The sequence below is a fragment of the Camarhynchus parvulus genome, chromosome 18 (genome assembly GCF_901933205.1).
Source record: "Camarhynchus parvulus chromosome 18, STF_HiC, whole genome shotgun sequence".
Classification (NCBI taxonomy): domain Eukaryota; kingdom Metazoa; phylum Chordata; class Aves; order Passeriformes; family Thraupidae; genus Camarhynchus; species Camarhynchus parvulus.
Window position 1 is genome coordinate 1497034 of NC_044588.1, and position 24543 is coordinate 1521576.

At 41.3% G+C, this 24543-nt stretch overlaps 2 protein-coding genes across 2 annotated transcripts; one reads left to right on the forward strand and one right to left on the reverse strand.

Annotated features, from left to right (window-relative positions):
• Window positions 1-1432: 1432 nt before the first annotated feature.
• On the reverse strand, window positions 1433-7066 carry C18H17orf67 (chromosome 18 C17orf67 homolog). The gene is made up of 4 exons (XM_030962216.1): window positions 6958-7066; window positions 6184-6284; window positions 2892-3031; window positions 1433-1900 (listed from the first exon to the last, which is right to left on the reverse strand). The coding sequence occupies exons 1-3, from the start codon at window positions 7010-7012 to the stop codon at window positions 2915-2917; spliced, it is 273 nt and encodes a 90-aa protein (XP_030818076.1). The 5' UTR covers window positions 7013-7066; the 3' UTR covers window positions 1433-1900; window positions 2892-2914.
• Window positions 7067-8956: 1890 nt separating this feature from the next.
• Window positions 8957-24237, forward strand: DGKE (diacylglycerol kinase epsilon). The gene is made up of 11 exons (XM_030962154.1): window positions 8957-9671; window positions 11247-11406; window positions 11886-12005; window positions 12921-13064; window positions 14779-14936; window positions 15227-15278; window positions 15427-15540; window positions 16034-16105; window positions 16615-16742; window positions 17644-17755; window positions 18171-24237. The coding sequence occupies exons 1-11, from the start codon at window positions 9226-9228 to the stop codon at window positions 18327-18329; spliced, it is 1665 nt and encodes a 554-aa protein (XP_030818014.1). The 5' UTR covers window positions 8957-9225; the 3' UTR covers window positions 18330-24237.
• The last annotated feature ends 306 nt before the right edge of the window (window positions 24238-24543 follow it).

Sequence of the window (24543 nt, forward strand, 5' to 3'; positions counted from 1 at the left end):
CTCCCTTTATTCCCTATGTTTCCAACTTTCCTATATGGTGTCTGCTGCTTTTCTTGCCTTGAGGGACCAGGATGTTCTTCAGTGGTCAGTTCTAGCCCAGAACAGAGGTGTAGATATTTATAAGAGAGATGGGTTTGGTTTGAACATGAGTGCAAATTTGAGTTGGCTCCTTTGCCCATCAGCCTGACACCAATGCAGGCTGAATGCTCTCAGCACGACACACAATTCCTTCCCTTGTGAAGTGGGAGAGAATGTGGATCAGTGATCAGGAAATCCTTCACCTTTCTCTGTTTCTAGTTTTCTCCTTGTTAATTAGACTTAGTAATACTTCACTTTTGGTTGGAGATCCCTACATGAGATCCTTTGTCCCTCATGTGGAAAAGCAAACTGCAAAGCAAAGAACAATATTCCATGTTTGCCTTCGGATTAGCTCAGTGTTACTGAGAAGAACTGAACAGAACCTTCTGCTTAACCTTCCTGGTTATCTTCAAAATGACTGAGTATAACTAGGTGGGAGTTCTTTCATTTCAAAGAAGTACTTGAAAAACGACTTTCACAGGGTGACAGTTGACATAATTGTCATTAAATGAATTTTTCACTGTGCAAATAAAAACAGAGCCAGGATTTCACCTAGTGACTTTAACTCAAAGAGATATGCAAATTTAGATCTCTGTATTGAGAGAGTTATGAATGAAGAACACAATAGCAGCCTGATTGTACTTTTTCACACTCCCAGATTTAATCTATGATTTATCTTGGCAGTAGGGGAAAGCAAGCCTTTGATCCTTTGAGATTTAAATTATTTCCTTGGAGTCATCTAGGAGAGCTGTTTTACTGGAAGAAAAGTATACCAGAAAAACTGTTGATCTAGTCCAGCCTGTCAAGAGCTCTGTAGCACTAATTACCTTATAGATATTCATTAAATTGTGTTTTATTTTGCTCCCAGTCCTCAGGCTTCAAGTGTGACTGCAGTGAGGAGCTCTGAAAGTTACTTTGCCCCATTCATAACTAATTCTGTTGCCATTACAGATCACAGCAGTCATTTAAGAGCCATCAAGCAATTTTTTATGTTGGTTTGCAGGTATCATATGTTTCCCGTCTGACTGTACAAGATATTCTTCTCCAGGAAAAAAGACTCGTATAACTTATATATAACTTATAAGTTATAAAGGCACACAGGCAGGAAAGGGCTGGCTGGATTCATTTGCCTCTCCTGGCAGAATTACAAGGGAAAAGGATAATTGTGCAGAGAAACTACACAATCATTAAGTCTGCACCATTGGGCTTCCCAGCTGCTGGTCCTACAAAGTCCTCTGATGTTGCCTTGGTACTTCACAAAACTGAGCCTCACTTCCAGTGAGTTTTGTCAGAATATAGTATGGGAGACTAAGAGAACAAAATCATCTGCAAATGAAATTGAGTCAAGCTTTTATTTTGAAACAATACATGAAATACTCATCAGGCAGTAGGAAATAGTGTTACATAAATGTTGTGTCTTCATGAAATATTGTTATTTAACCTAGAAAACTGTAATTAAGGATTCCTCCAAAGCCCAGAAAGCTGGCCTTCTCTTCATGTTGCTATTCTGCAATATTCTATTGATGTCTCCCTCCAAGTTTCTTTTGCTTCAGACAGTCTAAACCTGTGCCCTTGAAAGGATACTCTAGGACTAATAAATTGCCCATACCTCAGAAACTGTGGGAACCTTCAATTCAGTTATTCATGCATGCAATCATTGCTGGTAGAAAATACATGGTGGTCTAGAACTCATCAAGCCACTTAGAGCTGGAAGTTCTGCTGTACCATGAGGATTGCAGAGAGGTTCTGCTCTACAGTGAGCACGTAGCCAATGCAGGAATAAACTTGTCCTCCTTAATCATGTATAAATCCATGTGGAGATCTGCAGAAAAAAGAATACAGAATATCAAAATCCATCCTGACATTGGCCATTCCAGTGACATCTTAAGGGCTTCAAATAATTTAAACACTTTTCTAACATCAATTCTGCACAGTGGCCTGGGAGCAGCTGTTGGGAAGAATTCCTGTAGCTAAGTGAGCCAGCTTCCAACTGTGTCTCAGCTGGAAGATTTTTTTGAAAATTTCCAACTTACCCCCTAAGGTTGAAGTTTGGGAATGCTATGTTTTGGTTTTTAAATGAGTTTCAGACCTTTGTTTTATTGTGGATTAATAGAGCCCCACTGAAGTCCACCACAACCTCAATTTTTAAAGGTATTTAAAGATGTACAAATAGATAAAAGAATTTTAAGCAGATGAACTTTCCATCTTTTGAAACAGATCAGCTGTGACAGATACCATCTCTGTATTCTACTGCTTAAAACTTTTGAAATATGAAGCTAAATCTGCAACTTTTATATTAAAAAGTTAACTGTCAGTGATACAGCTTCACTTTTATGGTTATTATTCAAACTTATCTCAGTTGACAAATTTCATGCCTCTTTAAAAAACCTCCTTGAAGGTCAGACTGCATCCTGGATATCTCCAGGATGACAACTGTGTTTAATCCTGCCCCAGTCCCACTGAGAGCTAAGTGAACAAGTACAAGACTTAAACAGAATAGTTGGAAAAGGAACAGGAGGGAAACAGGAACAATCTGAAGCCACATTAGTAAGAATGTTCTGCAGTTACCTTACACCCACAGAGCAGAGGAATGCATAATCAGAGTTTTATTAACAGATCAGAGTGACAGAGTTGATGCCTGGGACCCTTCTGTTCCCTGCCCCTGCTCAGCTGCCCAACACCTTTCAGCACAAGGTGCTTCCCCCAGCCTTTGCTTATTCCCCTCTCTCCCAGGGTGTGGCTCTGCCTTTCATTATGGAGAAAAAAAGATGCACCATAGAAGATATATATAAAAAATATATATGTATATATACCAGTTGCAGGGTAGGCAATCCCATTAGATTGGGTGCACCAGATCCCTGTTGCAGTGTGGGAGGCAATGAGGATTCAGCCAGTGTTCAAGGAATTGCTCTTCTGATCTCTGCTCCAAGCGCTGGAGGTGAAGCATATACTCCTATTTAAAGAAAAGCAAAAGTACTTTAATTGTGTAATCACTCAATTCTAATGTCAGGCCAGGGACCCAGGATAATTTCACAGCTGATGGAAGAGCCATTAATTTATCCCTTAAAATAATCAAATATAGTGAAATGGTGTTGCTGGTCAGCTTGTCCCAGCCTAGCAATATTTAGTGAATGACTTCATCTCCAAACCAGCAAAGGTGTGAGCAAGAATTATACAACAATATTCATAAATTAGGAATTCTGTATACACATTTCTTATTTGCATATCAACACAGAAGCCTTTGTTGGGCCTGAGGGTACAAAGGATTCTCACAAACAGATTTGTTATAGCCCCTTTTGAAAACTGGTTCCTGCTGCTTAAAGAACATTAACCCTTGCAGGATCATGTGGCAGGACTGAAGGGTTCTAGTAGGAAGCACACACTACCTACACATTTCCCAAGCCATAAGCTATTCTAGTGCTGCAGCCAGTTTATTTCCATTACTCTAAACATTTATAAATCTAAAAATACTTGCAGCAATCAAATTTAAGCTCTTATCTGTGCCAAATTTATATCTTATAAAATTGCAATGGCTTTATCAAACCCCATTTGTAATTTCTTCGACAAAATCATTCTGGTTTTATTTTAAGCACAAGTTGTTCAATGCCTTTTGTGCTCATAATATCAAAATAAGTTAAAACGTTTATATTTATTTTATTTATCACCAGTGCTGACCGGTGATAAATAAAATAATGTGAATTTTCTACACCAATTTATAGAGAGAGGCTTTGGTCTCAGCAATGAATTTATTGAAATAAAACAGGCTGCGTACCAAAACTTGACCTCCATCAGGGACAAAATTTACTTTTAAAAAGTGGGCTCATAAGCTTTGTGAACACCAGATACATTCATTCAAAATAATCCCCCATTGCTTTGCAGAGTGGGCACTGTTGGAATGGAAGCTGTAGCCTAAACCCCTATGCACTGGCCAGGTATTCCAGCATCAGGATCCTGCCTTTCACTGGGCTTCCTCTGCTCACAGCACCAGGAGCCTTGGCTCAGATCTCTGGGGAGAGATGCCTTAGGAACTGGCAGGGAACATAACTGTGTGACTGAGAGGATCCCACATTATCAAAAGCAGGATCTCAGTCAAATTAAGTTTAAGACATGCTGATAACATAAATTACATTTTCTTTTAATAATCAAATGGGGTGATCCTTCTGTCTGTAACTGAACAGGCTTCTGACTCAAACAGCACTGTGGAAGTCAAAGAGTGTCACAAAGAATTGCAAATTACATTCCCCAGCTCAGCATGATCTGGCCCAGTACAAACAGCTTTTGCTTAAAACAGATGAACAGAGGTGGGTTCATCCCAGCATTCATTTCATTCTGCTACAAAGCATCCATACAAAATCAGTTTTTCTCCTTGACTCCATGTGCACAAGCTGTGCCCAGGGATGCAGCAGCCATGCACCTTCATTCACATGGAAAATCTCCACGTTCTGCAGGGCAATGAGGGTTGGTTTTTTATCAGAAGTTTTTTCTTTTTCTACTGAAAACCTTAACATTTAGGGAGCAAAACAAATATTCTTATGTTTGGATTTTCTTACAGAGGGTCAGCTTTGCTTTCTAGATAAAGAAACAAAAGAAAATAAACAAAAGGTTGAAATTTCTCAAAAAGTGGTAGGACAGAAAGTGTCAAGGACAGAGAAGCAGAGTCAGAAATCCATTTCTTTAATGGTCATGAAAAACATTTCTTTAGCCCTGAATCCCTCCTTTCCCCACACAGAGTCATAGAATTCATAAGGATCACCACATCCAGCTCCCTGCTCCTCACAGGACCAGCTAAAATTAAACCATAGATTAAATGTTGCATGCATGCCTGTAGCTTCTTGCCATACAGGAATTACCTCAATCCAACTGTTCTGCTGCTTCATTTATTCTGTATTCAATATTACGTTTACCACATAACCTTAATCATGGTTATACAGCAGATGGGAGCTGTATTCCTGCTCATTTGCAAAAACTACAAGGCTTATTTAACAACTCAAAAACCAACCCAGTCCTGAGTGTTATGGGCAGCAGCGCTGCCTTCTGGTTTTTGGCTGTGTTGTGCAATTTTCAGTGTACAAGGTTGTCAACAAGCACAGAGCAATATCTGGGCCAGCTTTGGTTTGTTATGTGTTCACCCAGTGTTGGGCAGGTGGATTCTTTCTGGCTGGTGTACATTACCCACTGGAAAGGGAAAACCAGAAGCTGTTTCTGCAATCCTGCAAGGCACACAGTGCTCTTCATGTCCTGTGGAGTCCAGAAGTGCTCAGCACCTTGCTAAACTGAGCCCCCTGTGCTCCTCACGTGCACAATCCCCTGTGTGCTCCTGGCTTCTGTGGCTCTGCCTCTTCAGAACCATGTGATTTTAGCTCAGTTTATTTACTTTGGAAAGAAATAGGCAGTAGTTTAAAAATACTTTAAGTACCCTTGATGAGTGCAGGATTATGTGTTAGGTCTTGTCAAAGCAAGGAAAACAGAAGGCTCTTTAATTCTGTTACTTTTTCTTTTGTTGAAACAGGGTTTAGAAAGAAATAAATGTAGATATTGCATGCAAGCCCAAAACAGTTGCATTAAGCCAGCAATGAAAAACTCTTACAATATCACAAAGAACCATCCTATCTGTAGTATCCATAAATAAATCAATGAAAGAAAGTGATTTTTAAAGCTGGTTAAGAACTACCTCAGCCTCCACACTGACCACTGACACCTCCATCTCCTCTCTGCCTGCAGTGCAGAATGTACTGTAAGCAGACGACCTTTCCTGTTACTTACTTCAGGCACAAACTGATGAAATCCACATCTCTATAAATTAAAAGCCATTTTCTTCTCAAAAATTTGATTGGTATTTTTGAACCATGATAAATAATCTCCTCATTCTGCAAGTGAACATTTCCTGAGACATACTCAGCACTCACAGAATGTTTTTAACTGTAATTGAAATAATTTAAAGGTTTTTTTAATATTTCATGGAAGAACTCAGCTGCTTTAAAGGGTGATATTCATAACATAATGCCTGGAAGCAATAGAAATTTAATACTAAGCACAAATGTTTTGGGGGATTTGGTGTTGGGTTTCTTCAGTTAATGCAATTTAAGAGTAAATAACATAAATCACCCTCATTGGTTCATCAGGGAAACCAGCTTTTCTTGGTCTGTCTTCACGACGAGTCCTCAGCATCTGTTTGGCATCTTTTTCAGACAAAATTGGTGAAGTGTCTAAAGACAGAACAGCAGAAATTAATTCTGAAATTACCAAAAAGTTAGTATTTTATCTCTCAGTTGTGAAATGAAATGTCCCAAACCTGATTTTTTTTCTATAAACAAAGCGTTCTTTCATTACAGCTCCTTCCCAGGGGATATTGCATTCCAAGAGATAGGAGTGGAATTTTAAACCATTTTTATACTTGTGTTTTCTCTTGTCCTACTAGTATGAAGCAAAGCCCACATATTCATGGTACTATAAAATGAGCAAATACAACAGCACCATCAAACCACTGGCATTAGTTGCTCTTCCAACCCTTTGTTCTTTTCTGTGTTGCTTTATAGGATTTTTTTCAAAGTAATGAGTTAGATACATTGCAAATAAGAGATTGCGTTGGACATTCCACTTCCAGGACCTTGGTAAAATAGTAAGCAAGTAAAACTAAAATTTTGTGGTTTACAACAAATGACTACAGTGTGGTAATGCAGAGAGTTAAATATCAAATACAACATCATGATTGTTAAAAATCAAATCATGGAAAGCCTGCAATATAAAAATAGTTGAGTGTTAAAAATTAAATATATTAAAATATATGAAAAATTAATACTAGAATAGGTTGACAAACTAATACTACTTATATGCTCTGCAGCTCTACACATATGCAGGTTTGTTGATATAAACTCCTACCTGTAACAGTGGTCAGCAGGACCAAAAAGGAGATCAACACAAGAAACTTCTTCATTTTGATTCTGCTTTCTCTCAGTCTGTTCCAAAATGAGCAACCCTAACCAAGGCATTCTCCTATTTGAAGGAGCTACGTCAGTCCCAAATGTTTGTTTGTGTTTTAATTTGAGTGATAGTATGATTCTGAAGACATCTGGTCCGAAGGTTTGAATTAGTCTATTATCTGCTCACACATTCTCTGCATAACTCTTTTCCTGAGGGAAAGAAAATAGAAGGCCTTTTTTTCCACCTCAGGCTTCAGAGCTACACTGGGTATTTTAAACTTGTGAAAATAAAGCCTATCCCTTATATTTAGCATGGCAAGCAAAGGTTTTTGGTGCCCAAGGTAAACTATTGTTTTTTAAAAGAAACAACTGCCCAGTACTGTTAATCTCAGAGGCAGCTGCAAAGGGGCCCCTTTTTCAAAGATTGTCTCTAACTTTGCTCCAGCAGAGAAGTACTTATTAATGGGGTTTAACTCTAGCAAAGCCAAATTAGGACTGCTGAGAAAAACAGCAAATTCTATCAAATTAATAGAACCAATAGAAATGAAAACCCACATAATTCTCCTCCTTTCAGGACAAGTTAGCAGAAAACAGGATTATAAAGCATATTAAGCATAGTGTTAAGTAAGGATGTAGGTTAGCAAATGTCACTGCAAACAGGTAATTTTGGCTTTGAGAAATGTCTAGAGCTCTTCTGGGCCATGCCATGCTGAACACGTGGTACCAGCATCACCAATTTGTAGGGCATGAAATGCATCCCTTCAACTATAACATATAAATAGGTACTTGGAGTTCATCATTGGCCCTTACATGAGGGAAGTGAGGAATTTCCCTGGAAATCTGAGTGTTTCCCAACTGTGCAGTATGTGTATTTTTCAGTGTTTTTTCAAAGATACCAAGACCTTAGAATCAAATCAATTTTGTATATGCTGTATGAATTTACATCATTGCTCACTATACTGTTTTGAAAGTGCAAAAACCTGTAGGTTCTAATGGTAGCCACTATTTTTAGAACTGCTCCAGGGAAACAAACATGTAATGACAGAACAAAATTGTGAGGGGAAGGCATTTATGGTTCGGCAATAAAGCACAACCATGAGGAGGACAAATACAGCACAAAGGCACGACTTTGGGGGACCTCACTGCTCTCCACAACCACCTGAAATGTTATAGTGAGGTGGGGATTGGGCTTTTCTGCTGGGCCGACAGAGGACCAGGGGAAATGGCCTCAAACTGTGACGGGGGAAATTCAGATTAAAGATTATCATCGTTTGGTGCGCTCAGGCTTTGGGAAGAGCTGCCCAGGGAGGTGGTGGAGTCCCCATCGCTGGAGCTGCTCAAGAGGATCGGGACCTGTCGTGGGTGCTGTGGTTTAGTGTTACAGTGGCAGTGCCGGTCGGACCGGGTGATAGTAAAGGCCTCTTCCAACTCTGATGACTCCATCATTCTAGGGCAGAACGAAATTATGGGGGAAAATATTTATGGTTGGACAATAAAGGCACAAACACGGCGGTCACTCGGCCCCAAGCCAGCGCGGCCTTCGCCTCGGGTCTGGGCCCGGCGGAGCCGGAGCCGGAGCCGGAGCCGGAGCCGGAGCCGGAGCGGAGCCGGAGCCGGAGCCGCAGCGGAGCCGGAGCCGGAGCCGGAGCCGGAGCCGGAGCCGGAGCCGCAGCGGAGCCGCACCGCCAGGCACTGTCGCGGCCGCTGAGCGCCGCTGGCGGCAGCCCCGCTGTCGCGACAGACGGGGCGGGCGGCGCCCGTGTCCTGGCAACGGCCCCAGGCCGCTTCCGCTTCCGCCGCCCCGCGCATCCCGCGGCGCCGCTCCGAGCCCGCCGAGCGCCCCGGCCCCGGCTCCGCCGGCAGCTCCCGGGCGGGCCGAGGGCCGGAGCTCGCTGTCCGCTCCGCCGCGTGTGCCCCGCGGAGGGGCCCGGGGCAGCGGCGAGGGGCGGCCGGGGCCGTGCGTTCGCGCCCTCCCGGCGCCGGGGACAGCGGCAGGAGGAGCCCGGAGACGGCCGGCGCCGCGCAAGGCCCGGGCGGGCGGCGGAGAAGCCCCGGCCGGAACGCTGCCGTCGGCCCGATGCGGCGCAGGTCGGTGCCGAGCCCTGAGGAGGGATTGGAAGATGGTGCGTGAAGCCGCGCCTTGGCTCCCTGAGCGAAGGGGCCGTTCCGGAGCTCGCCCCGCCGCCTGCCCGGGAGGTGCGAGGGGTTAGGCCGGGGAGGCGCGGGGATGGAGGGCTCGGGCGATGCCTCCCGCGCCGGGGCCGACTGGCGCCTGGCCCTGTGGACCCTGTGCTCCGTGCTGCTGCCCGTGCTCATCACGGCGTGGTGCAGCTTCCAGCGGTCGCGGCGGCAGCTGCTGATCCGGGACATCTTCCGCAAGAGCAAGCACGACTGGCACTACACGGACCTGTTCGGGTCGCCCTCGTACTGCTGCGTGTGCGCCCAGCACATCCTGCGCGGCGCCTTCTGCAGCTGCTGCGGGCTGCGCGTCTGCGAGCCCTGCCTGAAGAAGGCGGACCGGCGCTTCCTCTGCAAGGAGATCATGATGAGGGGCACCGCCGGAGCCCCCAGCTCCATGCCACACCACTGGATCAGGGGCAATGTCCCTCTCTGCAGCTGCTGCATGGTCTGTAAACAACAGTGCGGCACGCAGCCCAAGCTCTGCGACTACAGGTACTGCAAGGCAGTGTGACAGTGTAGGAGCACTGCAGTGCCATGGCAGTGTTGTGTTTTCTACAGGGTTGTTGGGAGACCACACCCCAAAAGAGATTCTGCAGTAGTCAGATAAGATACTGTTAAAAAAAAAACAGCTTCAAAGAACCTAAAATTAAAATACATGGTTGTGAGTCATAGATTAAGAGTGTGACATTGCATCTCATGTCCACTTGTTCTCTTAATTGCATTACTCCAGCATGATGTGCAGGCTGCTGTATAATTACATACAAGAGACTCTCAGTGTTCAAGGGAGTTTGTGTTTTAGGGGATGATATTAGGAAGTTTCTAATAAATTTGTTGGTTGTACAGTGGATAGATAACCTGAGCAGTTTGACTGGCATGGGTCATAGTTCAGAGAACCAAAGTGTGCATCTCAAAATTGGCATTTGCTCAGTGTAAATAGAGCAAACAATGTTCTGTAGAGGTTTCAGCTTCGTTTTTAAGGATGCTCAAAAAAGCTAAAGAGGAGTATTATAAGCTACTGCAATATATTGATAAAGATTGTGTTAAGAGTGTTTTAAAAATACGATGAGCCATTAAATGGACTTGCACTGTCATTAGTTAGGTTGCTTGCAAAGTTGTCAGTGCCAAAATGCAATGACAGGTGCCCTGGTGTGTTACTTCAGCCTACTCAGAGGATCTTTTCAGCCTAGATTCTGCCAGCTTTTGCTTTGCTTCCATGTGATACTGTCAAACTGCTTGGGAAGTAAGCAGAATTACAGAGAAAAAGAGCACATTATCAGAGACAAAACCTTGAGAGTGTGTGTAGGAGAGGGAAGGGCAGGAATTTGGAGGTAAATGGGAAAGGAAGGAAGAAGAGGAAAAGAGAGTGAGAGCATAGGCCAAGTGTCATTGATGTTCTAGTTGTGTGTTGGATTAGTTAGGAGGACTCCAAAAATAGCTTTCCCAGCTGCTTAAATCAAGGCTTTGGATGTAGTAAATGAGGATTAACATTTTGCAGAGGCTGGAAGTGGATATTGCAGTATTTCCTCTTGTTCTAGTCTTGTTTTTCAGGACAGCTTTTAGAATAGGTCATAAAGCAAAGCAGTTTTGCATAACTAAATCCCATCAGCCTTGTACAGTTCTATGTAACCTTTTAGGTTTCAGGTTTGAAGGGGTATTATCAATCTTAAGGAATGCATTCATTCATTACTTGTCTCACTGTATTGAATTGAGCTCCAGTATTTTATCTGTGCTCTCTAAGATGGACAGGGGTTGAGGTTCTTTTACAGGCTTTCAGTGTAATTATTAATATTACAAACAGGAACATATTTATAGCACCTATTTTTTTAATTAAAAAGAACTGAATTAATTCAAAACTGTTGGATTTTTTTTCCAGCAGAATTCAAATGCTTTCCTAGACCTGCAAGCACATGTAATTTTCTATAGCCAATACATAAGCTTCCAGGGAATGAAAATATTACTTAAAATGGTGCATGTAGACATAAATGTTTTGACAGAAGTCTAAAATAAATGAGCAAAATCAATGTGCCTGTATGAAGATTGTTTTCATGTGTTTTGGTCTTTTTTCAGGTGTGTGTGGTGTCAGTACACTGTGCATGATGAATGCATGGTGGATTGTTTGAGGACTGAGGATTGTACATTTGGAGAATTCAAAGACTTAATTATTCCACCCTACTATTTGTCTGCCATCAACCAGATGCGTAAAGAGAAAAGAACCAACTATGAAAAGGTAATGGCCTGCTGCTTCTTGGGTTTAGAATATACAAAAAAACAACCAAATAAACCCACAGACAGCCCTTGAAATTTGAACTCAATACATTGTGACAGTAGCAACTGTCAGGTATATGTTTCAAGATCTGTTAAGTACTTGCTGTGTTAATTCAGAGGTGTTTGTCATTTTACTAACGTGGTTGAAACATAAGCAGATGTGGATTTTTTAAATTCCCAAATACTGAGATTTGTCTACCTTACTTCCTTAAATTTTTGTGAGTTTTTTACTGCTTTGTTCATAGCATTGTAGTATTCATTGTCCTGAGCACTGCAGAATCTTCAGCCTTGATGTGTCAGAAGTATTTGTGTTTTGTCTACTTCACACTAACTGATAACTTTCTCATTTCAGCCCTTGCAGGGGATAGGACTCGGAGCAAGGCTGTAAACGTTTTCAAACGTGCAGTATTTGTGTGACTGACTGGATTTTACCTTTTGCAGGTGGTCCCTTACTGCAGTAAACACTGGATGCCAGTAATGGTGCTGGCCAATACTCGCAGTGGAAACAACATGGGTGAAATATTTCTAGGAGAATTTAAAATGCTGCTGAACCCTGTTCAGGTATTTACAGTGCAAAGCCACCATAACAAAACCAAGGTTTAGATCAGAATAGATATCCTCTATTTTACACAATGGCAATAGGATCATGTGGAAGATCAGTAAAGGAAACAAATTCATGCAGTTTGTTCTTTTAGCAAGGAACAGCTTCACAGAGAGCAACAAAATATGCAGAGGCTTCTCCCAGGCCCAAGTTTGTTATAATTCTAATACCAGTCCATTTTTTTTGCTTATGGTAATACATGCAGTAATTCAGTCAGAAGTATCTGACTTTTGAAACAGTGTACCCTTTTTAGAAAATGAACCATTTAAATCTTCTTTATAGGAAACCTGTATTTGAATCCTCACTTTATGTGTGGAAATGTCAGCCTTGACAGTTTTGCTTTGTGGAGTTCCTTTCCCCTTAAAATCCCCTGGGATGGCTCAGGATGTTACGTAAGGCAGGCAGTTGTTCTTGGATTTCCTGGCTGCACCTTAATACTCTTCCTTTGAAGTTCAAAACCCAGCTGTAAAATACAGCCCAAGAGAAATCACTGTGTTTTTGTTTCAAATGCATCCCAATAAGGCTTTAAAGAATAAACCTCTTTGTGTGCTGAGTATTTTAAAGTTACTTTTATCTGAAGTCTTTCATCTTTACAGAATTCATCTTCATGCTTCTAGATACAGACTTTTCCAAGGGTTCTGTCAGCTCAGTTTATCAATGCCATTAAATCCTAGGGAGGCAGCTGGTGCTCTGTTGTGAATTTGGGAAACAAATCCTGCTCATGAAAGTCAAGATAACTCGTTTGCTAATGTAATTTTGCAAATGGAGAATCTTTGTTTTGCATTAGAGTTAACTTCTTGAAGTTGTTTATCTGTGAGGCAAATCCCAAGTCCTGTTCTGTGAACTTACAGAATTCGTTATTTTCCTTTTTCTAGGTTTTTGATCTCAGCAAAATTGCACCTGCTAAAGCTCTCCAGCTCTGCACTTGGCTGCCTTGCAATGCTGTCAGGGTTCTGGTCTGTGGTGGGGATGGCACAGTGGGCTGGGTCCTGGATGCAATTGATGAAATGAAGATAAAGGTATTGTGTTTTAAATTAAAAGGTGAAATGAGTTTTGATGTTGCCAAAGTTCTACCTCTCATCTCTTACCTGCATTTATTGCCTTCATCTTCCTGAATAGGCTTACAGAGGAATATTTGCATAATTGTTTATTCATGTTGGGAAAGGGTGTGGGAAATGCATCTTATTATTCCTTGTAGTTCAGGGAAAACATGAACACTATAGATTTTAAATGATATTGATAATAATTCTTTTCTGCAAAGCAAGGAGAGAACAAGCTGCTGGATATTTTCTGCGTTGTTATTTCCTCTTTGTCTGAACAGATTTATGTTGTCATAAATGATATTGCTGATATTGGCTATTGTGCTCTGACTGCTCCCTTCTCCCAGCACAATCAATCTTTTATAATAACCTCATCATTCTGCCAGCTATTCTGGTTATGTTGCCAGTGCCATTTGCGTCTGCTTCTTGTCATATGTTCTGAAGAGTCTGTCTGTCTGCAGCCTTGCCTGTTAGCTGCAAGTAGAGGAGGAAAAAACAAACTCTGTTTATTGAGGATTTGAAATGGAAGATATTCTCATATATGGGATGCTCCTAAGAACTCCTGAGAAAATTAAGAATGGAAAATAATTTTAATAAGCTTTAGTGCTTTACCTAATAAACTTTTTCTCTAGTGCTGAAAGAAAGTTTTTATATCAAAGTTTTTTACTGGAGCTTTCTTGTTAATACATAAAATGTTGTAGCTGAAGGCCATTATTACAACTTCATGCATAGTCCAACAACCTCTTTGAGAATTATTGTGTGCTGATAAAGTAGAAATAAAGTAACTATTAAGGTTAATGAATATGTGGTTGTGTGGTCCTGGGCACTTGATAAATTGTCCCTCAGTGCTCATATAGTTGATGAAATCTGGGTTTTTCTTTGTCCTGTTCAAATTGAGTCATTGGTATTAGGTAAACTGTAGAGATTTATCAGCAAAACCTTTTTCTTATCAACAGTAGGTTATTTGCTCCCTTCATTTATCTTGACTCTCAAATACAGGTTGATACCTGGCTGATAACCTTTCTGGATAAAACAGTAACCAAAGTGCCAGTTTACTACAAGTGCTTTTCACAGCTGAATTGCAAAGGCCATAGTACAGCTGAAATAATTGTTCACCCTTCTGTGGTCAGGAGAGCCAAGCCCTTTGCTAAGGGGGCTGTTCTGAGCAGCTCCTGTCACTGTGCTCTGCAGAGCTGATCTTCACCTGCTCCATCTGTGGGTGACAGTCTGAAACTGAGACACTGACTGTGCTCCTTTGAGTGTCTGTGTTTCTGTGTGTGGTTGAACACTGGTACTTTGTGCATCTGTTGTTTAGACCTAACCTCAGTCTTGTAGGAGCATTTTGGAGTCTTGTTGCAGTTCACAGCCACGTGTGTTACATCTCTCAGTGTTCATGTCACTTCCCAGATCCAAAGCATCATTCCTGGGAAGGAATACTCTGCTCAGTATTCAGAATGTGTTATTCCCATATTGTGTTTGTATCTCTTTCCTTCTCACAATGGTTTAACATTTCCTTCCTTTACCTTATGTCTGGGTAAGTAGCTCAATGTGCCACCTGCTCTGCCAGCCCCAGAGCTCTGCTCTGTGTTACAGGCTGCTGGGAAGGTGAATTGATCTAATCTGAGCATTGGGGATGGAAGGGAGACAATGAGTGCTGAAGCAGGAGCTAATCTGCAGTGGTTTTGTGTCCTAGGGGCAAGAACGATATATTCCACAAGTGGCAGTTTTACCTCTGGGAACAGGGAATGACCTGTCTAATACACTGGGCTGGGGTGCAGGTTATGCTGGAGAAGTCCCTGTAGAGCAGATCTTACGAAATGTCATGGAGGCAGATGGAATCAAACTAGACAGGTAAGGAACAGTGAAAAGACAAAATGTACAGAACCAAACACTGCTGTAGCTCTACTGAGAGTCCATTGCAGCAGTTTCTTTACATAAACACAAGTACTGCCAGAAGGAGCTACAACCTAACTGAGGTCTGAATTTAGTCTTTTAGTTGTTCTACAGGGCTTAACTCTTTCATAATTTAACTAAATTTGAGTGTTTTGCCTTAATCCCAGTATAGATAAGAGATTCCTAACTACAGCTTTGATACTGAGGGCTGTCTGTCTCAAGTCTAAGTACCAACTGTTGTTTTTCAGATGGAAGGTTCAAGTAACAAACAAAGGCTACTACAACTTAAGGAAACCAAAGGTATTGTTTGCAAGTATAATATGAATTCTATTAAATACTGTGTGTTTGTCATTTTTTGTTGTTGTTATCAACTTCCCATTAAACACTCTGAATTTTAAACCCTAATAATGATTTTTAACAAGGCATAATTGGAAGTTCTGTCTTACAGGTATTCACAATGAACAACTACTTCTCTGTAGGACCTGATGCTCTTATGGCTTTGAATTTCCATGCCCATCGTGAGAAAACTCCCTCTCTGTTTTCCAGCAGAATCATCAATAAGGTGTGTTTGCTAAAGGGACGTTTCCTCCTTGGAGTTGTTGATTTGACTTCAGGTTATTTTTAGGTTCACATTCCTTTACCACTACATCCTTCTAGCTGTTTTAAGAGTTTGAATTCACTTTTCTTAGGGAAGGGGATTCCATGGATAAAACATGATGGCAAGCCCACTCATGAGTGTTCTGCCTTGCCTCTACTTGCTTACGAAATTTGGTGTTTGCTCAGGTTTTGCTCAGAATTTCTCATTTGCTTTGAAACTTCATGACTTAAGTGCTTATTCCCTTTTCAAGTGGAAATCTAGTTTCTTATGCAAGTTGTAGCTCATCTCATGAGGAAGGTTTAGTTCAAGGATGTGCAAATATATTATGTGTGTGTTTTAGATAAGGTTTGCACAACCATAACTATACATAAATATTTCAAATACTCTTCCTATGTATTACCTTTTACTAACAATATTTTCTTTTCTCCCTGGTTTGTTTGTTTGTTTGTTTTTGTAGGCTGTTTATTTTTTTTATGGAACCAAAGACTGCTTAGTACAAGAATGTAAAGATCTTAACAAAAAGGTTGAGGTAAGTTTTTTAACTTGCTTATTCTCTGAACAGTCAGTGAAGTGTAAAAATTTATCTTGTGAAAGAAAAGGAGAGAAGCTTTGTTCTTTACCATATTTGCACTTAATGCTATTTGTGTGAGGGTGGCTATGGCCTTGGAGTATTTTTGTGTTCCCTTTGCTGGCTGCAGCTTACTTCATGGAATTCATGTCTTTGGGCTTACTGCAAATTCCTGACTTTTTTCCTGGCCTTGACTCAGTTTGATGAGTGCAAGCACTGATATTCAGCTGTAGTTTGCCATCACACTAGAGGCTTACATAAGTGAGAGTTCCTTTTTTCTTTTCTCTACTAATAGAAATTTACTATCTGATTTCTTAAGGATTTTTTTTTAATATGGAAAGAAAACACATTTTCTTGGTGCAGGGCCAATTTTTCTCTAAGTGGAAACCTATTAAATGCATAAAGTGGATAAGTTCTGTTGAAGTACTGGGTTTGGTCCACAGTAATTAACTTCTGCTTGTCTTTTAAAGCTAGAGTTGGACGGTGAGAGGATTGAGTTGCCCAATTTGGAAGGCATCATTGTGCTGAATATTGGATACTGGGGAGGTGGCTGCAGGCTCTGGGAAGGAATGGGGGATGAACCTTATCCTTTGGCAAGGTACAGAGGGCATTTTTTCCTAGTTTTTTCCTTTAACAGTTCTTGCAGTGTAAGGAATACCCTCAGCAGACTGTGCTGTAGTAGCCAGGCTTGTCTGCAGGCTGGAAGGGTTCCTTGGGACAGGCTATCTCACATTTGTTTATTTTCCTTGAATTGGAGACTTGGAGAAAAGGCATCCTATTCATCAAGGAGGTTTTAAGACTATCTCAAAATGTCTGGCATGACAGACATTAGAATCAGTGGAGAGGCTATTAACAATAAAGTGAGCTTTCAAAAAGTAGAAGATCGATCCATTTCAGAATCTAAAATACCACATCTCATTAGAGGTTAAAATGGAAAGTAAAAACAAAACATGTCCAAAATTTTGACTCACATGTTGGGAGCAATACCAAAGAGAAAAATAATTTCAAACATTAATTATTCCCTGTTGTGACTTCCTTCTTCATCTATATAAATGTACCCTTAGTTTTGTTACAAGGCTTACAGTCCTGAATTTCTAAAAAATACTTGGGCAAGGTCCTTTACCCAGATCTAAAAAATTAAGCCATTAAAAGATTTTCCTTTTGATGAATATCTGAGTAAAAAGACAGAAAATTGTACAAGTTTATGGAAGAGAAATCCACTGTGAGCCTTAAATGTGCACAAAAAGCCTTGGAAAGTCATACATCCATGATTTCCAGAGGCCAGCTCAGGTGTGCTGGCTGGTGAATTGCTCCATAGCTGTTTGATGGCTTTCTTTGCTGCTCAGTGGGATTTGTTCTCCAGCACAAAAACATAAATGTGTTGGTAGCTCAACATTTGTCTTCTCTCTGGGAACAGCAATAAGAGGACATAATATTTGGGCATATGTGCTGGAGCTCATCAGCATCACTGAAAGAAGTCTCATGTTTTTATTTCATAGACATGATGATGGACTTCTGGAGGTTGTTGGTGTTCATGGTTCTTTCCACTGTGCCCAGATCCAGGTGAAACTGGCCAATCCTGTTCGCCTAGGGCAGGCACACACAGTGAGGGTAAGTGCTGATTAGGCACCTGTTCTCTTAAATTTTTTTAATACACAGTACAGAATCTCAAGCACTCAACTGCTTCAATCAGATCTGAGGTTGCAGTTTGCAGTTGAGATGGATATTTCTCTTGCTTAAAAATTTATTATGTCATAATACACAGACCTCTGTTGCTGTGGTTGGTGGCCTGTGAGTGCCACTCACAGTTTCTCCCTGGCCAGGCTATGAATGTGTATTGCAGTGGTAAAAGGTGATTTCAGCCCCTTTGAACTGCTGTGGTTGTGTTGCTGTGTTGGTGGCAGCTGTTTTGATTGCTGTGGCTGTGTTGCTGTGTTGGTGGCAGCTGTTTTGATTGCTGTGGCTGTGTTGCTGTGTTGGTGGCAGCTGTTTTGATTGCTGTGGCTGTGTTGTTGTTTGGTACCAGCTGATCCTGAAGAGCTCCAAGATGCCGATGCAGGTGGATGGGGAGCCCTGGGCACAGGGGCCCTGCACTGTCACCATCACTCACAAGACCCATGCTCTGATGTTGTACCACTCTGGGGAGCAGACAGATGATGATGATGCCTCCAGCCTGTCAGAGTGACACCAGGGCGGGGAGCAGCTGGATCAGGACCTGGAGATTTTGTGGAATTTCACGTGTGGCAGCGAGAAACTTCAGCTCATTAGAACACCGATGTCTGATCTGGACTGAGGTTTATCAACTAAGGTTCATACTTGTGAATGAACTAGAGCTGAGGAAAAGCCATGCTTCTGCACTCATGGAAACTTTCACAGCTGAATTACCACAACTGGTTTGCTTTTAGCTTGGTGGGGATGCCCTCCAGCCTTTCCATCTGGGGTGTGTTCCTCTCATGGCTGGAAAGGGATGGATGCTGCAGCCCTTCCTTGCTGTACAATCAGGTCCCTGCACATACACAGCACAGTGTTTCAAACAGATGTTTCATACCCTTGGAAAGGGGAACAGCTGGGGGTTTGACCTGCTTCCACCTGCCCCAGAGCAGAAACCCAGACCAAGCAGAATGTGGGTTGATGTTCTAACAGCAGCCTGCTCCTGGCTGCCATCTCTGCTTGGGAGCAAGAGCAGTAACTCTGTGCACCTGCTCATGCAGTGCATTTCTGGTAAGCTTCACTGGGAGAGTAGAGGATCTGGGAGCTCTGGGGAAGGTACTCAGCAAGAAAATTGCTTTTGGACCAAAGGTTTCTGGAAATGTTATTTAGGAAATGTCTTTTTTCAGTGGCTTTGTAAGCCAAAGAGTACCCTAAGGTCTTGAGTCCCAAACATACAATTCAAAATACTTGTACCATGAATTGCACTGAATGATCCTGTGACTTGACTTTGCTTCAGTTCAGTGAGAGACTAATTCTAGTTTTTGTAAATAGCAACATCATAGTTTTTGGGCAGGCTTTTTGGAGGAAAACTTGGACAAAGGAGCATCATTTTTTAGCTGTTTAGAGAGAAGGGTTTTAAAGAAATTGTGATGATTGACAAATATGAGGTATTTTTTAAAAACTTGTTGAAGAACGTGGCTCACAATTACCTGAGAATGATCAGTAGTAAGTCAGTCTGTTAACTTTCAATTGTAAGTCTGGAGGTTGAGAGCTAAGTTTGCAGAGGTGGCATTCATGTGTAGGATTTGATTGTGGAAAAAGAGCATGGAAGCATTTGTTTTCTGACTGACTCTTAGGTGGTAAGAGATACCTTGTTGGTTACCCTCATTTCCCTTATGGATATAAAGTGGAGAAAAAGATGAGTGGATGATGCTGGTCGTGGAGGTTTAGAAAACCTACAAGAGTACACAGGGACTGTCAGGCATGTCTGAAGCTTCTCAGGTTAAAAGCTTCTCAGGTGAAAACATCTTCATGGTTAACAAAAGTAAAAGATCTTATTCCTGTTCTTTTCGTTGTAAGAATTTTAAGCCTACAGCAGGTGAGAACTGAGTTGAGGTTTAAAATATCTCACTGAGTAAATTCAGTTTGTTACTGAAGGTGCTCTTCCAAGTAGGAAGAGAATTTATCCTGTGTAAGCCAAGATTATAAGAAGGTGAGAGCTTTGGTCTGAACTTTGAATGTTGCTGCTTTTGTCATGATCCCCCAGTTCTGAATTTTTTTTCTTTATGCTGACTGAAAATGAGACCATTGGGTAAAGTAGGCTGTGTTTCTAGGTTTTTTAAATGAAACCATTTTTCAAAAACCTGTAAAATGATGTTTGCATTAACAGTGAATGATCTATTTATATTTTAAAATAATTTATTGAAACTTGGCAAAGTCAGTATTTTTAAAACCTTCAACTGTAATCCTCTTTGGAAAGCATTTTTAACTTGATGGTATTCCTTGTAGAAAGTGTATGTACTAGAACTTCAATACTACTGATTCTCAGTGAATTTATAGCAGTCTGAAAATGTGATTAGAGTGTAATGAACTGTAAAGCAGAAGCCATTTGTAAATTCCATATTCATTAGCCTTATATGCATAACTTTAATTATTTTACTGTATGTAAATATAGATGAAAAATAATAGTAAAATATATGTAAAAAGTGTTTAAAATACCCTAAGTATGCTATGCTAGATGAATGCATTACCTTGAGGTTTTTTTGTATTAGCTTCAAAAATCTTACCAGTTAAGTTATTATTTTTTTAATTACTTGTAACCATCAGCACCCTAAAAGTATTTAAGTTTTATGCTGTAGTTCTTATGTAAGTTGTTTACAAACAAATGAGGAATCTGTGGAAAAGCAGGGTGTGTGCTCTGAAAAGCAGTGTTTGAAATGACACCACTGGCTACTTTAAACTGTACATAATGCAGTTTAGACTTCCCTGAAGTTGATCAGATTATTCAAATTGGTTTGAATAATCAATTTGAAAAATATTGGTTTATAGCCCAATAACCTTGAACTGTTGAAAAACTTCACTCTTTTGACTCCTGACATGTAGAAAAAAAATAATTAATGCCAAGGTTGGAAGTGTCCCTGTGTTCCCACAGGTGAATGGGCTCTTCCACCTGTGCCCCAGTGGGGCTGTTTGTGCTCCCTCTCACTGCAGCTTGCCATGAGTCCAGTCCAACCTGTGAAATCCTCTGGGAAGGGTAAATCCATCATTCCTGCTGGAGAAACAAAGTGAAAGTAGCATCTAACTGGGTGCTTGTTTGGGAAAACCCCTGCTAAGTGGTCTTGGTTTTGGAGGTGAAGTTTGTGTCTCACCAATGGACTGTAAGTGATGGCAGCAAATGTGGCCCTGGTAGCTGTGGGGAAGCCTCTTGTGAAATTGTACTTATGGTTTAGAGAACATTCTGTAAGGCTGCAGTGTCCATGGTAACTCTGTAGCTGTCACCATTTTTATGGCAGAAAAAGGTCTTGTAAAACAGAGTCAGCCCTGGAGTCTGTGGGAAGCCTTGCTGTTTCCAGCTGTTCTTTGGTTTCAATGTTTCCTCTTTTCTGGTGTGTTGCAAATTGGGTTAAAGCCTGTTTGGAATGACTTTGATGGAGCTGTTTCCAGTTTTAGCCCCCAGTTTCTAGTTTTTAGCCCAGTTTGGCCCCAGCAATGGGCTCCCAGATTGTCTGGCAGCAGGAATGGACTTGGCTGATTTGTACCAGAGCTGGAGCTGCCCAGTGTGCATTGTGAATGTAAACTGCTCCATGCTTTTTAAATGTTGGAAGTGCATAGAGCACCATTTCAAACAGCTCCTCCATCCAAGGAGTTACTCCTTGTAGGTTGGAGCCCTGGAAATCCCCACACTGTAGTCTTTGTCTGGGAAAGGGGACTCTGCAGCTGGAGCTCCTGTCCTGCACTGAAGAGTTTTCCCTTATCCTGTTAATCATAAACATTGGAAAAATAGAGAAAACAATATTTCAAAAAGCCAAATAACAAACTGTTTCTTCTGCCAGCCTATATATTATAGATTTGTGTAAAATGTACAGGGTAAACAACAACACTGATTGTCAAACACTTCACAGTGAGTTCATGAAGTTTATTTTTAAGTTGTATTGCTGCATTCAGTAGCAAGTCTGGTCAGATTCTGATAAATTTCTTTAATGTAGGTTCTCAGTCCTGTGACAGGCAATAGAAAAAGCATAAATCTGCATGGAGAGCCTTTCTGTGTGTCAGCTCCTTGCTGGCTCACATTGCACTGTTCCCTCACGTTTAGAGGATGTGCTGCGTATTTTTATGTGCACAGAGCCTCCTGTCAAAGGCTTTGTCAGACAAGAAAATTGGAATGGCTTCACACAGCTGTTCTTGGCCCAGTGACCCACCTGGTTGGCTTTTCCAGTCACCATCACCCCCAGGACTCCAAAGGTTCCCCAATACCCCGGGCCTGTGTTGAAAGTACAATCTTTGTTCTCATTGCTGCTGGGGAGGAACATCCCTTTTCTCCACAGGTTCTGAGAACTGATCCTTGAAGGGTTTGGTTTCAGTCTGGCCAGTTCTTTCTGGTTCTGTGCTACATTGCACTGAAGCTTTTACAGTGTGTGTTACTGTATCTCACTGGTTAAATAAAAAGCTCTGCACCTTTAGCTGTGATCAGCACAATAGCATCAGTGTTAGGGTAGCTACTGGTTTTTACTTGGCAGCAAATGCTTTTGGTAGAGCAGCACTGTAACCCAGTTAGTCTCTGGGGAAGAGCAGGACACTTAAAAATCTGCATATGTTCTAACTGTCCTGACTACTAGCAGTTTTCTTCCTTTTGGAAAATAAAAAAATTAAGTCTTCAGTTGGAATTAAATTAAACTGTCTTCAAAAATACTAGGATGTAATTCTTTTGAATGTCAACCACTTAATTTAAAATCCTGGTTTCTTCTGAGAAATGAGAGGTGCTTCTTGAACACAGAGTGAAGCAGCAGAGACCACTTCTTCCTGTGGTAATTAAGTAAATGGAGAGAATTTACACATTCTTTATTTCAGCAATGTTGAGGCCACGACTAAAGCACGATTTTATCATCTAAGAGTGCTGAATACCCAATTCAGGCTTTGGTCATCTCAGGGAGATACTTCAAGCTGGAATAAAGCCACATGCCTTGACTAAACCTAGTTATGTTGTGCAGACTGACCTTGGCTGAGGATCTGGCCTTTAACTATTCAAAAATATGAATGTGCTCAAAATTGTACTTTTTGATACTGCCCTGTGTCCTGTGCTGTGTCCCCCTGCTGCTGTATGTAATTAATTCTTTGCATTGTTTAATTTGCAACTTGTTTGTAGATTTCAGCATAAAAATTGTATGTGAGTTTATTGTATTCTGTACCTTCAAGGTTTACATCCCTCAAAAGCCATTTTGTCTGCTACAAACTGCTGTAATCCTTTGAATACCTCCAGCCATCTTCTCTTTCTAGGATTTTTGTAGTTAAACAGAATGGATTTTTATTTTTGTAGCTTGTAACTTCAGTATGTATAGTAGTTGTTTAGTAAGTAGTGATCAGAATACTGTAAAATGTTGCTTTTAAGAGCTGTAACTTTTAATTAGTAATTACTCCTTACAAGAAAATGTCAGCATGTTAGCAGTTTAAAAAAATATATTCTTTAGCTACACATGCTGTGATGCTGCCACGTGGGATTTATATCGAATGTTTGTCCGTATGTTCTAAAGTGGCACTAAACAAGGAAAATATGAGCCTCAAGTGCAAGAAATAGCTCACAAAATAGAATTCATAACATTTTAGGCAGTTTTCAATTGAGAAAGGTGACATTTGGGATTCAGTGTTTTTCATTTCCCACAGAGCAGTAAGGAGTGATCAGTGGATTCTTGGCAGATCAGTTGTTTCCTTATGGTGCAGTTTGAGATCTGTATTTAGTGCCCAAACGTGAGCACACACTGCACCATTCCTGCCCCTCAGAGAGCAAAACCCCAGAGCAACCCCACAGCTCACAGCTGTACAGGATGTGAGGTCTTGCTTGCCATGAAAAAACCAGTTAGCACGATCTTGGACCTCCAGAATAAATGTTTAAATCAAAATTTGCAAATTTTTCCTTGCCATCAAGCCATGTTTTCAAGCCTCAAACTGGTTTTCCTTTGGTTTTGAAGAGAGGGCGGGCTGAAATGGAAGGGTAAGGAGGTAATCCTGTAAAAGTTGTTGTTAGAAAAGCAGAGATGTCTGGTTTTATTTGCTGCAGAGGCACAGTGAGTGTGCTTCTGTCTCATACAAATTTGTGATGCTTGGTGCAGTGGTTCCATGGGCACAGTGTGTGATTTGGGCCAGGTTCTGCCTGAGAAGCTGCAGCTTCAGTGGAGCCACAGAACTGCCCCCTCTGTGGTTCCTGCACATTAACACGGGGAAAGTGAAAACTTCAGTTGTTGTACCATGGCCTCTCTCTGTGACTTACCCTCCCTAAAAAATTCTCTGTGCAGAAACAGCTGCTCCATATTCTTCATAAAAAATTGTAAATACAGATTTTTCCCAGCACTGACTCTGTTACTGAATTTCCTAATGCATCTTGTTTGTCTCGTTATTTGTACTGTATTTCTCTGTAGATTTAAGGGCGTGGATTAAAGTATTTAAACTCAGCTTTTCCTTTTCCTCGCTATGCATAAAAACAAATATGAGTCTTCAACTCTGCAACAGCCCTGGGATGGGGATGACTGCCTGGCTCTGGGAGGGCTGCAGCTGGATGAGCTTTGGCATTTTGAGACCAAAGTTGTATTTTGTTGAACTCTGTAGCTGTGCTACTGCCCAAAATTCCTGCTGCAAAATTTGAGCATCTCAAACCTCAACACATGGGAAAAATTCTAGACAGCCTGGTAATGTCATCTGGAGGTAAAACTAACACTGGTAACCTGCAAGGATCTCTCAGCAGCTGTTTGTCTGCTTCT